General features: G+C 50.2%; 1 protein-coding gene across 1 annotated transcript; it reads right to left on the bottom strand.

Moving 5' to 3' along the window:
• Positions 1-9,263: 9,263 nt before the first annotated feature.
• LOC147104239 (polyubiquitin-like) lies at positions 9,264-11,846 on the bottom strand. The gene is made up of 2 exons (XM_085961432.1): positions 11,476-11,846; positions 9,264-10,588 (listed from the first exon to the last, which is right to left on the bottom strand). Exon 2 carries the CDS (start codon positions 10,574-10,576, stop codon positions 10,109-10,111), a length of 468 nt encoding a protein of 155 aa, XP_085817558.1. The 5' UTR covers positions 10,577-10,588; positions 11,476-11,846; the 3' UTR covers positions 9,264-10,108.
• Between the last annotated feature and the right edge of the window lie 810 nt (positions 11,847-12,656).

The raw sequence follows: 12,656 nt of genomic DNA, 5'->3' as shown, positions 1-12,656 counted from the left end.
ACTGTTTAATTCTGATGCTCCGCATTAAGAAGCTGAATCTTCCTGCCACCATACAGACGCAAGTTGACCTCGATGGTGTGGCTTAATGCCGTAGGATTCCAGTGTGCGTCCGTCTTCTCATGGCCTCGACTGAAAGGTCAGGTAGTACTGGTCTGATCGATTACGCTCCAAAGATTCAAATTAATTTTTCAGACTCGAAACCTTGTCAGTTGGCAATACATGGCTTGCTCGGGCATTTCCTGGTCTCATTTTCCATCATGTGCCATACAGTCGATGAAGCCACGTTTCCTGTCGGATCAGCAAACCGTACCAACAACAATTATTAACCATGGACCAGGATTTGCTGTCGAAATAACTGATTTTATTGGCACCCACCTAGTGTTGAGTGTTCAATACTGATACGCTTATCAATTAATCCATAAAAAGCGATGAATTAGGATGGCAATGAAAAGGTTTTTATTAACTAAAGAACAGAGCATGCCTCTCGTGGATGACTGGTTCCAAGAAGGAAGTGGGTTGCCGAGCAGCCACCTTTATACCAGGTCATGTAGGCGGAGCCATGGGTGGAGCCAGCTGAGGCATGCATTGGTACACAGTGAGTAGCAAGAGGTAACAATGTGTAATAACGATAACAGTAGTGAACAACAGTGAACAACAATGAAAACGATAACAGTGGTTTACCACATTCACCCCTTGTTTAAAATTGAGTCCGGCGGGGTGAAGTGTACTAAAAGTTCGTGTAGGTAAGTCTATCAGGAGGCCTTGTATGCCGTCCTGATCGCCGTAGCAGCGGCGGCGGTGATGCAGTATCCAACGTCGAATCTGGTGTCTGAGTGGTCAACGAAGGATCCTGGGGCTCCGGGATGCCGTCTACAGGGGTTGGGTTGGGAGTAGTGGTGGAGAATAACGGTGGTGATTCAGGGGTGCCCGAGGGTGCGAGGTCTCGTATGGAGACCGTGTCCTCCCGCCCGTCTGGGTATGCCACGTAGGCATACTGGGGGTTGGCGTGTAGGAGGTTCACCCTCTCAACCAGGGGGTCCATTTTATGGGTTCTCACGTGCCTCCGCAGTAGGACGGGCCCAGGAGAAGTCAGCCATGTCGGTAGCAAGGTTCCCGATGTGGACTTCCTGGGGAAAATGAACATTTGCTCATGAGGGGTGGCATTAGTGGCAGTACAAAGCAGTGACCGGATGGAGTGGAGCGCCGCAGGGAGGACCTCCTGCCAGCGAGAGGTCAGAAGGCCCTTAGATTTTAAGGCTAAGAGGACGGCCTTCCAAACCGTCGCGTTCTCTCTTTCCACCTGGCCGTTCCCCCGGGGGTTGTAGCTGGTGGTCCTGCTCATAGCAATACCTCTCGCGAGCAGGTACTGACGAAGTTCGTCGCTCATGAAAGATGAGCCCCGGTTGCTATGTATATAGCTAGGGAACCCGAACAAGGCGAAGAGGTCATTCAGACATTTGATGACCGTGGTACTGGTCATGTCTGGGCAAGGGATGGCAAAAGGGAAACGGGAGTACTCATCAACTATGTTGAGGAAGTACACGTTGCGGTCAGAGGAAGGGAGAGGCCCCTTAAAGTCGATGCTCAAGCGCTCGAAGGGGCGAGTGGCCTTGATCAGGCGTGCTCTGTCTGGCCTATAAAAATGCGGTTTGCATTCGGCACAGATTTGGCAGTTCCTGGTCATAGTCCTGACCTCCTCGATGGAGTAGGGCAGGTTGCGGGCCTTAATGAAATGGCAGAATCTGGTGACCCCGGGGTGGCAGAGGTCATTGTGGAGGGTCTGCAGTCTATCAACTTGCGCGTTGGTGCATGTACCTCGTGATAGAGCATCTGGGGGCTCATTGAGTTTCCCGGGCCGGTACAAGATATCGTACTTGTAGGTGGAGAGTTCAATTCTCCACCTCAAGATCTTGTCGTTCTTGATTTTGCCCCTCTGCTTATTATTGAACATAAAAGCAACTGAACGCTGGTCAGTGAGAAGGGTAAATCGTTTTCCGGCCAGGTAATGCCTCCAGTGTCGCACCGCTTCCACAATAGCCTGGGCCTCCTTTTCGACAGAGGAGTGTCGAATCTCGGGGCCCTGGAGGGTCCTTGAGAAAAAGGCCACGGGTCTCCCCGCCTGGTTAAGGGTTGCAGCTAGGGCGAAGTCGGATGCATCGCCCTCCACTTGGAAAGGGATGGACTCATCCACTGCGTGCATTGTGGTCTTCGCAATATCACTCTTAATAAGAGTGAAGGCTGCACACGCCTCAGATGTCAGGGGGAAGGAGGTGGACTTGATGAGGGGTCTGGCTTTGTCCGCATAGTTGGGCACCCACTGAGCATAGTAAGAGAAAAACCCCAGGCATCTCTTCAGTGCTTTTTGGCAGTGGGGGAGGGGGAGCTCCATAAGGGGGTGCATTCTGTCGGGGTCGGGGCCGATGACTCCGTTCTCCACTACGCAGCCGAGAATGGCAAGGCGCGTGGTGCGAAACATACATTTCTCCTTATTGTATGTTAAATTCAGCCGCTGGGCCGTACGGAGGAATTTCCCTAGATTAACGTCATGGTCCTGCTGGCCGTGGCCGCAGATGGTGACGTTATCCAGATAGGGGAAGGTGGCCTGCAGCGCGTTCTGGTCAACCATCCGGTCCATCTCCCTTTGGAAGACCGAAACCCCATTGGTGACGCCGAAGGGAACCCTAAGGAAGTGGTAGAGGCGGCCGTTTGCCTCGAAGGCAGTATACTGGCGGTCCTCAGGGCGGATAGGGAGTTGGTGGTATGCTGACTTAAGGTCAATGGTGGAGAATACCCTGTATTGCGCAATCTGATTGACCATATCAGATATGCGGGGAAGGGGGTACGCGTCCAGCTGAGTGTACCGGTTTATGGTTTGGCTGTAGTCAATGACCAGGCGGTTTTTATTGCCGGTCTTAACGACTACAACCTGGGCTCGCCAGGGGCTGGTGCTCCCTTCGATAATGCCCTCCTTCAGGAGCCGCTCCACCTCAGAGCTAATAAAAGCTCTGTCCCCGGCACTGTACCGCCTGCTCTTGGTAGCGATGGGTTTACAGTCGCAGGTGAGGTTAGCGAACAAGGGAGGGGGGGAGACTTTGAGTGTGGAAAGACTGCAAATGGTGCGCGGCGGGCGATTTAAAAGCTGTTGGTTGCAGACTGTGAGTGGGGGGAGGGGTCCACCGTATGCCAATGTGACACTTTTAAGGTGGCACTGAAAATCCAACCCTAGCAGAACGGCAGCGCAAAGACGGGGCAGGACAAGAAGTTTAAAATTTTTATATTCCGTGCCCCTAACCGAAAGGGTCATCACACAGTAGCCGCCGATGTCCGTTGAATGGGACTTGGACGCCATAGAAATCCGATGGCGCATTGGCAGGACCGTGAGGGAGTGGCTACGCACCGTGTCGGGGTGAATAAAACTCTCCGTGCTCCCGCTGTCAAACAGGCAAGTAGTGGCGCGGTCGTTTACCGTAATGTCCATCATGGACCTGGACAGATGATGAGGGAGAGCTTGATCCAGCGTAACGGAGGCCAGTGTATGGCTGAGTGAGCCGATGTGGTCGTCAGACGAGACGGTGGTCGAGTCCGGAGACAAAATGGCGGTTGAGTGCGGCGGGCAAAATGGCGGCGGCCATGATTCCGATCCCCACGCGGCCGGAGGTGCACAAAATGGCGGATAAGATGGCTGCCCCCACGGTTCACACGCGGCGCTGCTGGCGTTCGCGGGTTTCCCTCTGCAGGCGTTGGCGTAATGGCCTTTCTTCCCGCAGCCAGAGCAGGTAGCGGTCTTCGCCGGGCAGCGCGCTCTAGGGTGTTTTAACTGGCCACAGAAATAGCATTTTTGGGCCTGGTTACGGGACATCGCTGCAGTAGTTGGTACTGGGGGCGGCGGTCCCAGTTGATTGCGGGACATCGCTGCAGTAGTTGGTACCGGGGGCGGCGGTCCCATGTCCCAAGGTCGCGATGACCATGGCGCGGCACCGTTACGTGAGTATGCTTCGAGGTTTCGGTGGGCCGCATCTAATGAGAGTGCGAGGGCTACGGCCGTCTTCAGGTCGAGCTCCTTGCTTTCGAGCAGTCTCTGCCGGGAGTAGTCGGACTGGAGGCCCTTAACGAAGGCATCACAGATAAGTCCCTCCGCGTGCGCCGCAGCCGATACCGCCTTACAGTCGCAGTCCCTGCAGAGTGTCTGTAACGCCCGTAAAAATGCCTCTACCGATTCCCCCGGTTGCTGCCTGCGGGATCCCAGGAGGTGTCTGGCGTAAATCGTATTCACTGGGCGCGTGTATTGCCCTTTTAGCAGGTCGAGAGCCGCCGTGTACGTAGTAGCGTCCCGGATGAGTGTATATACTTGAGGGCTCACCTGGGCGGTCAGAACTTTTAATTTGTTCTCCTCCGATATCACGGCGGAGGCTTCTAGGAAGGATTCAAAACAGCTCAGCCAGTGTTCGAAATTGGTAGCTGAACCCGCCACTTGAGGGTCGAGGTCCAGGCATGCTGGTCTAAGGGCTCGCAGCAACGCCTGCTGTTGTTGCTGTTGCTGCTGCTCAGGTCCCGACATTTTAATTTAGTTAATAAAATTGATACGCTTATCAATTAATCCATAAAAAGCGATGAATTAGGATGGTAATGAAAAGGTTTTTATTAACTAAAGAACAGAGCATGCCTCTCGTGGATGACTGGTTCCAAGAAGGAAGTGGGTTGCCGAGCAGCCACCTTTATACCAGGTCATGTAGGCGGAGCCATGGGTGGAGCCAGCTGAGGCATGCATTGGTACACAGTGAGTAGCAAGAGGTAACAATGTGTAATAACGATAACAGTAGTGAACAACAGTGAACAACAATGAAAACGATAACAGTGGTTTACCACAAATACCCAATCCAGAACTTGAGTACATGATTTAGGATGGCACTGTGGTGCAGCACTAAGAGGGAGCTGCATTGTTGGAGGTGTCATATTTCAAACGAGATGTTAAATTGAAGCCTTGCGTTACTATTTGAAGAGAATGATGTACTCCTGGTGTTCCTGACGACATGCCGTACCTCCTGCATTGTATTGCAATGTGGGTGTGGACTCTGACTTTTTCACCTTTAGCACCACATGAGAGGAGACTGTCTCCACTGCCTACACATGAGATCTATACTCGTGAATCCTGGATCTTTTAAAGACTGGGCCTCTGCGATCTTGGTATTTGGGTTCCTGAGTGGAGAGGTTTCTGGCCCCTCCAGGGAGAGACAGCTCCTTCCTCGTCATTTGCTCCCAGCTCCTTCTGCCCACTGGTGCTCTGTGATTCACCCAGTGATGGCCCCTGTGCCTCAGTCACACCCTTGTCCCAAGTAGGTGTATCTGGGCAGGTGTTTGAATGAGTGAGATGCCATGTGGAAATTTCTAATGTGCAAAATAAGACTTTAAACAAAGTAGAAAATTATAAAAACTTAAGTATTTCACAATGACGATTAAACTTACCCGTTGAATTATATTTAATGCCTTCATTAAATGTTTTATTTGATAATTCAGAAAAGAGTTGATGCAGACACGACAGGCCAATGTTGTAAACACCTATGGTTTTCCCAAAAGCCTGGGCTTGGATTTGATAGTTTTGCCCAAAGCTGCGGTGCTGTGAGATCAATTTGGATTGTGCAGACTGAGCATGTGCAGTGTGCATTGGTACCATTCGATCATTGATTGAATTGATTTCTTTAGCTCCTAGCAAGGCAAAGGGATAGCAGAGACATCATAGCGAGAGTGTGAGGGGAAGCACATGTGATTAAAAACAAACACAACATTGTCGGCCTTCATATAAAAAAAAAACATTTTGCCACACCTTCTACTTTTTCGTCTGCGAGGGTGATCCGCCTCGCTTGTGCGATTTGCCCCTTCCCGCCCTGCAGCTCCTCCTCAATGGGACCCCAGTGGCTGGGGGAAGGCTGGGGGAAGGCTGCTGAGGGTCAGATGGTGAGTCGGCAGATGCCCTTGGGGGACGGCCTGGATCAGCTCTGGGCCTGGAGGGCCCGGCTGCTGACTGCTCCAACTCTGCTTGGACGGCAGCAGTCTGTCCTACGGGTGGTGGCAGCTGCAGTGGAGGAGTGACAGTGTTGGCAGCAGGAATGCTACCAACCTGACAGAGCATAGGCACTCCCTGGTCGGCTGATACACTGGCACTCGCACGGGCCAGCACTGAAGCATGCGCAGCAATCTGCTGAAGCACAGACTGCTGGGCTGCTGCGGCGCGGTGAGGGCCCCGGCGATTCCTGGCCGATCCAGCAAGGGTGGCAGCAGTTAGTGCCCGTGTGGCCCTGATCTGTGTCTGCATCAGACCAGCCAGTGATTGCATGGCACGACTAAGCACTTGACTGGAAGCCGCCTGTGCTGCCCCGAAGTCCTGCAGACTCCTGGCCTGTCCTACCCCGAATTCCTGAACACTCCTTGCCAGTGACTCTATGGAGTCAGGCATCCTTGCCACTGCAGCCATGAGCTCAGTGTGCCTGCGCTCAGCCTGGGCGCCCATTTCACCAAGGAGCCGCACCTCCTCTGTGCTCACCGTAGCAGGACTGGAGGCCGCACTCACCCTCCGGGGAGAAGGCCGCCGAGCTTCCCCACCCCTCCCGCGTTGCTGCAGCCAGCTGGGCCCCGGAGCTTCACTGTCATCAGACCCTTCCCCCCTGCTCCCCTCCAGGGAAGATGTGTCCCCATCATGGCCATGGGCTGCCTCGGCTGAGGGTGGCACTGATGGGCCGGCTTCCTCTTCCTCCTCCTCGAATTCCGAATCAGTCACAGTGCCAGCTTGAGGGCCCGCCTCCTCACCTGGCGATTCATCATCTGAAAGCAGGGAGGCACAGGAGTTGCTTTAGAGTGAGGACAGGGCGGCAGCGAGGGAGGCATGAGTGCTGCAATGCACTGCATTGGTTCGAGAGTGGCAAAGGATGCTGGTGTGAGGCACAAGTGGAAAGAGAGAGGTCAAAAAGGTGATGACCTTACCATTGCTGTCCAGAATGGGGTCAGCATCTCCAGTGGTGATGGGGCCAATCAGCCGGCCTCCCATTATCTGCTCCACTCGCTGCTCCAGGTCGCTCAGGTCTTTAAGGTCAGGACGGCCTCCCCCGGTCCGTCGCTGCTGCCTTCGATTGTGGGCCAGCTTGCCCTGCAAGAGAAAGGACGGCCTCTGAACACAGTGTCAAGCCCTGATCTTGCCTGCATTGTCTCCCATGGTGGAATAGCCCTGACAGTGTCAAGCCCTCATCTTGCCTGCACTGTCTCCCATGGTTGAATAGCCCTGACAGTGTCAAGCCCTCATCGTGCCTGCACTGTCTCCCATGGTCAAATAGCCCTGACAGTGTCAAGCCCTCATCTTGCCTGCACTGTCTCCCATGGTGGAATAGCCCTGACAGTGTCAAGCCCTCATCTTGCCTGCACTGTCTCCCATGGTCGAATAGCCCTGACAGTGTCAAGCCCTGATCTTGCCTGCACTGTCTCCCATGGTCGAATAGCCCTGACAGTGTGTAAAGTGGTGAATGTACAAGTGATTTTCATGAGAGTCCCATAGGTGTTGGATGAGGGCTGGGCATTGAGGCTTTCAGGACCCTTTGGCCGTAAAGTGAGGTGCCCATGCAGGGATGAAGAGGATACTGGAAAGGGTACTCACCCTGACAACCCGAGTGAGGTTGTTGAACCTTTTTCTGCACTGTGTGGGTGTCCTGGGGACCAAGCTGTTGGGAGGTCACTCTGTTCGCCACCTCCCTCCAGGCTTTTCTGTACTCGCTGGGCAGCGGCCTCCTGCCACTGTCAGGGAAGAGGACATGGCGCCTGCGCTCCACTGCGCCAACCAGAAGCTTCAGGGCACCCTCGCTGAAGTGCTGCGCTTGCTCCCTGGCCTTCTCCATAGTCGTGGGCATAGCGTTCTTGAAGCAGCTGTTTAGGCCTAGATTCAGGGCTGCAGTGTGTAGGGCATGGGTACAATCCAAATCAACCCTCCCCCTTTAAGAGCTGACCGGCGCCAGCATGTCTGCCTTCAATCAATAACTCACCACACCTGCGCTGAGCCCGCCCTCGGTGGTAGCGCCTCGGCTCGCCGGCTTAGCGCCTTATGATAGTCGTGCACTGCCTGCTTTAGCACAGCAGCAACCTCTTGGGGCGATGCAACTCAATTTCGGCGAAGGTGGCGCTAAGTTGCGCCGGCCGCTAAATTTAGCGAATGCCCGGCTGTAGCGCCCCAAACGTGGCGATACTGAATTTCTAGGCCCATATTCTCTAACATATCATGTTAAGGCCACAAAAGATCAACTGGTATAATGGCTCGGATTTTTCATTGAGTATAATGGTGAGGCTAACAGGCCTCAACGTTGTTATGGAGTAAATAGGACAGCAACTTCCGAAGTACGCACATGCCCAGTTAAACGCGGAAATCTGGAAGTTGCACCCGAGTTACGCTGCTCCTCTACAGGCTGCGCTATAACAGTACCTCGCCGAGAGACTCAGCACTGAAATCAATGTAAGGGCATGAAGTTGTGGTATTTACCCACTAGTTACTGACTAAACAAGGCAGAAAAATTTAGGGCTGGTGTATTCAGGTGTCAGTGTATTTTTAACACGGTGATCAGTCATAATTACTGTCAAACAATCTCTATGACCCTGAAAACTTAATTTTACAAGTGTGGAGTCTCATTCCTTCGGACTTTAATTAGTGTTGGAAATTTTTTTTAAATTTGAATAATTTTATTTTTTACTTTTTATGTCTCTTTTATCTCTCTTAATCCCATCTTTCTTTCCCAATCTTTCTTTCACTTTCTGTACATGATTTAAATATAATCTATACTTCCTAATTTATACATCCTGGTTTAGACTGCGTGCTTCAGTAAGGATTCTTCACTCTGATTGGTTGAGGAGCCTCGCTGTTGCTTTTTACCTGCTCACAACTCCACAAATCCACTGTAGAGGGTGCGGCATTTATCAGACACCCGATGACAGCAATTCTCTGCTCAAAAGTCCCCAAAATCTCTGTGGGCAGCTGTCAGCACAGTGAACGCATTCCTTCGCCGCTGAACGCAAAACCCAGGCCAATATAATCATTCAATTGTGCTAAATATGAAATGGGGATTTGGGCCGGTGAGATTGGTTGACTCTGTTAATAGGTGCCTCAGTCACAGCCGATTCTTTAATCAACACTTGGTTCGGGCGATTCATCTAAAACTGGGTTTAAATGTGGATCCCGAATATAATGCTCACAGATCCACAGACAATTAACAGCATCACGCACTTAAGAGACAGAAATAAACAAACATTTAGATTTTTATTAAAATGAACAACATTAGTTTCAAATCACTTTGGATATTTTGGCAGATACAAAGTCCAGGCCTGATACACTCTGCTTTGTAAAACAAGTGCTCATGCTAAAGCATTCCTAAGCTGAACACATACATTTCTCCGAGAACACACTGAGGCTAAAGCAAATACTTGCAGACTACCTAGAATCATTTTAAAGTGAAGCAGGAAGACTATCTTCATCGATCTTTTTATGATCTTTGTGTGGGGAATTTTTGGCTTCAACAAAGTGACGTGGCCCCTCCTGCACAGTGTATCGTTTTTGGAATAGCCACATCGGCTATCTTATGGCCGCTCGGAGTGAGAAAGTCAAATAGTACTGAATGGGTTTTGTGCTGTGGACTCATTAGGGGCCAGATTGAGATTAGCCTAACTCTTCAGTAGAGCCCTGAAGGGTCACAGAACATACTTTCGACCCAAGTATCAGAGGTCAAAGGTCAGTATCTAACACACTGCATCACCAGTCCCCTGATTCCTGCTGTCGTTAATTACGTTGCTCTTCCTTGTAAAGTTCACATCCAGTGTCTTGAATCAGCATCTTTTCCGAGCTGAGAATGCAGGAAGGTGACCTGCTCCCAGGCCTCAGTCGGCATCATTCTGGAGCCAGACATTAACAGATGACCAAACTTCCTGCTGTTACAAAGTGTACCAGGGGAGACAGGAATGAGAACCAAAGTGTAATGGACAAGTCAGTGACTATGCAAAATTGACCTCTCACAAACTGCGCATCAGAAACCGGAATATTATGAAAAAAGTGAAGAATTTCTATAGTACAACCTGCTGCAAGCACAGGTTAACCACCCCGTAGACGGAGCAGGAGAAAGATGGTGCCCTGAGCCTTAATGTTGTAGTCGGAGAGCAACCGGCCATCTTCCAGCTGTTTCCCCTCATACATCAGGCGCTGCTGCTCGGGTGGGACACCCTCCTGCCGTTGTACTTGTGCTCTAAAGTTCTGAACAGACTCAGAGGGCAGAACATCGTATGTAGATGTGCTCCCCTTGTCGTTCTTCAGGAATATCTGCATGTGCTCCTCGTTCTTGACGATCAGCCTGATAGCGTCGCTGGGAGAGACACTGTAGTCGGACAGCCTTCTGTCGTCCCTCAGCTCCACGCTGCTCCCGTTCTGCACCACCAGACGCTGCTGGTAAGTGGGCACCCCGGTCTTTTCATATATTTTCATCTTGAGAGTCGACACTTGGATGGAAGGATCGATCTCAAGTTCGATCCCCTCACCGGTTATAAACTTCACCTGGAGTCTCATCTCCTCAAATTGCTGTTGAGAAATGAACAGGACGTCAGTGACTGGGACGCTTTATATCACAGATCAATTGCAAAGAATGAATGATAGAATTTTAAACACACTACACATTGTCCCAGGCATTGGCTGTACAGGCAGATGCTGAGGATCAAGTCTTGTGTAAATGCACCTACAGTAATGTCAATCCAATCTGGCTTCCTACTGATATCTGAATCCCAAACAAACCAATATTCTTCACACACTCCTTACTGACAGCCAGGCAACAAATGGCAGATTCCCAATCTGATCCCCCTTTTGCACGGAGATATGTCTTTTCTGCCCTAGCCTGACATTGTTAAAATATTCAGGGACCCGGGGGTGCGCTGGGTACTGAGTTGCAATACTGGGCATCTGCCAGAAGAAGCCCTCAGTGAGCTGTGTAACGTTTAAGAGTCTGAGACTCGGGTTAATGGGGAGATAAGATCCCGGGCTCTGAAATTCTGTGGGTTTTCTCTTGATCTATGAATGGAATCTGTACAGTTATGGAAAACCAAGCAGCAGAGAGCTGTCCTGTACAGAAATGGTTTCTCTCAGACTCAGAGGAGCCTTTCTATTTAAAAGCAAGAAATTACCTGGGTAATATTAGTTAATAAATGCTTGATGCATTGTTTTAAACAGGTGAATGCCTCCATTAAAATGGCAGATAAACAAATGACACATTAAGTTTTTGTCTCCTAATATTGTCAACAGTAACTTACAGACTACAGTGTTTTAATGATTCCTTTGATATGTTTTCTCACCCGGTTCAGAGAATATTAATTACTTGTTGGAAATTGTGAATTTCATTGAGATTCAAAACAACCCGTTTTAAAGTCTAGAATTAGAATATTGAGATTCCTAAATAAAAGACAGAATAAACTCACAATCCTTGTTGGAACCACACGTCCAGGCGAATCTGAAGGAAAGTTGATCTGCAGAAACTTTCCTGATTCACTTTTCTGAGCAGTTTGTCTTCTCTGTTTTTCTCCACACAGAATCTCTCAGATCTGGATGGAATAAGTGAATAAAACTCTCTGCTTCAACTCCCCGGTGTCTTGCTCCGTCTCTTCTGTGTTTCTCTCTGTTAAACAATCCTCTCTCACTGTGTCTCTGGCTCCCTCCTCCTTTTATTCTCAAACCCACTCTCAGAACGTCACCGCTCTGCTGCCCTCTGATTGCCCAACTCCCTGCTGCTCCGTTATCACAGACCAGTGAGATCTGAGCTGAAGTTTCATTTCCCCAAAACTCCCTCCCCTCAGTGTCTGAGAAATGAACTCAGGATCAGCAGCACTGACAGAACCTTCGTGCGGTAACAGGTTCTGGGCTCTGATCTGTCTCACTTTCAGATTCCTTTCCAAGCCACATTCTAAAACAACAACAGAGCAACAGCAGCTGATCAGTGACTCAGTAGAATCTGTTTCCTGTTCGAAGCTGTAGTCGGGTATTGGACAGTTATTGTCTTAAAAACATCATCCCTACATTTATTTTATTAAATGTTTTATTTGTGACAATTTAATTGATAAAATGGAAGTAATCATCTAAACAATACCCACATAAAAATACATTGCCTCACAGCTATCAATTGATCTATCTCATTGAAACCTACAAAATTCTTACAGGGCTTGACAGGGTAAATGCAGGGAGGATGTTTCCCCTGGCTGGGGAGTCTAGAACCAGGGGTCACAGTCTCAACATAAGGGGTCAGCCATTTAGGACTGAGATGAGGAGAAATTTCTCAGCCTTGTGTTTAGACGGGTAGAGGGGTTTTGCTGTACCTCATTTGTACTGGTGGAGAGGGTCACCTGCAATTTCAGGCCCAAAGCTATCATAAGCACATAAGAAATAGGAGCAGGAGTAGGCCATTCGGCCCTTCGAGCCTGCTCCACCATTCAATAAGATCATGGCTGATCTTCTACCTCTTCTCCACTTTCTGCACTATCCCCATATCCCTTGATTCCCTTAATGTTCAAAAATCTATTGATCTCTGTCTTGTATACACTCGATGATTCAGCATCCACAGCCCTTTGAGGTAGAGAATGCCAAAGATTCACAACCCTCTGAGTGA

This window comes from Somniosus microcephalus, chromosome 19 (genome assembly GCF_052327205.1).
Source record: "Somniosus microcephalus isolate GS21.2 chromosome 19, FLI_Smic_1.0, whole genome shotgun sequence".
NCBI lineage: Eukaryota > Metazoa > Chordata > Chondrichthyes > Squaliformes > Somniosidae > Somniosus > Somniosus microcephalus.
This window is presented reverse-complemented; position numbering and strand designations above follow the sequence as displayed.

Coding starts and splice junctions, on each gene's coding strand:
- LOC147104239 (XM_085961432.1), bottom strand. CDS start 10,576: ATGAGACTCCAGGTGAAGTTTATAACCGGTGAGGGGATCGAACTTGAG.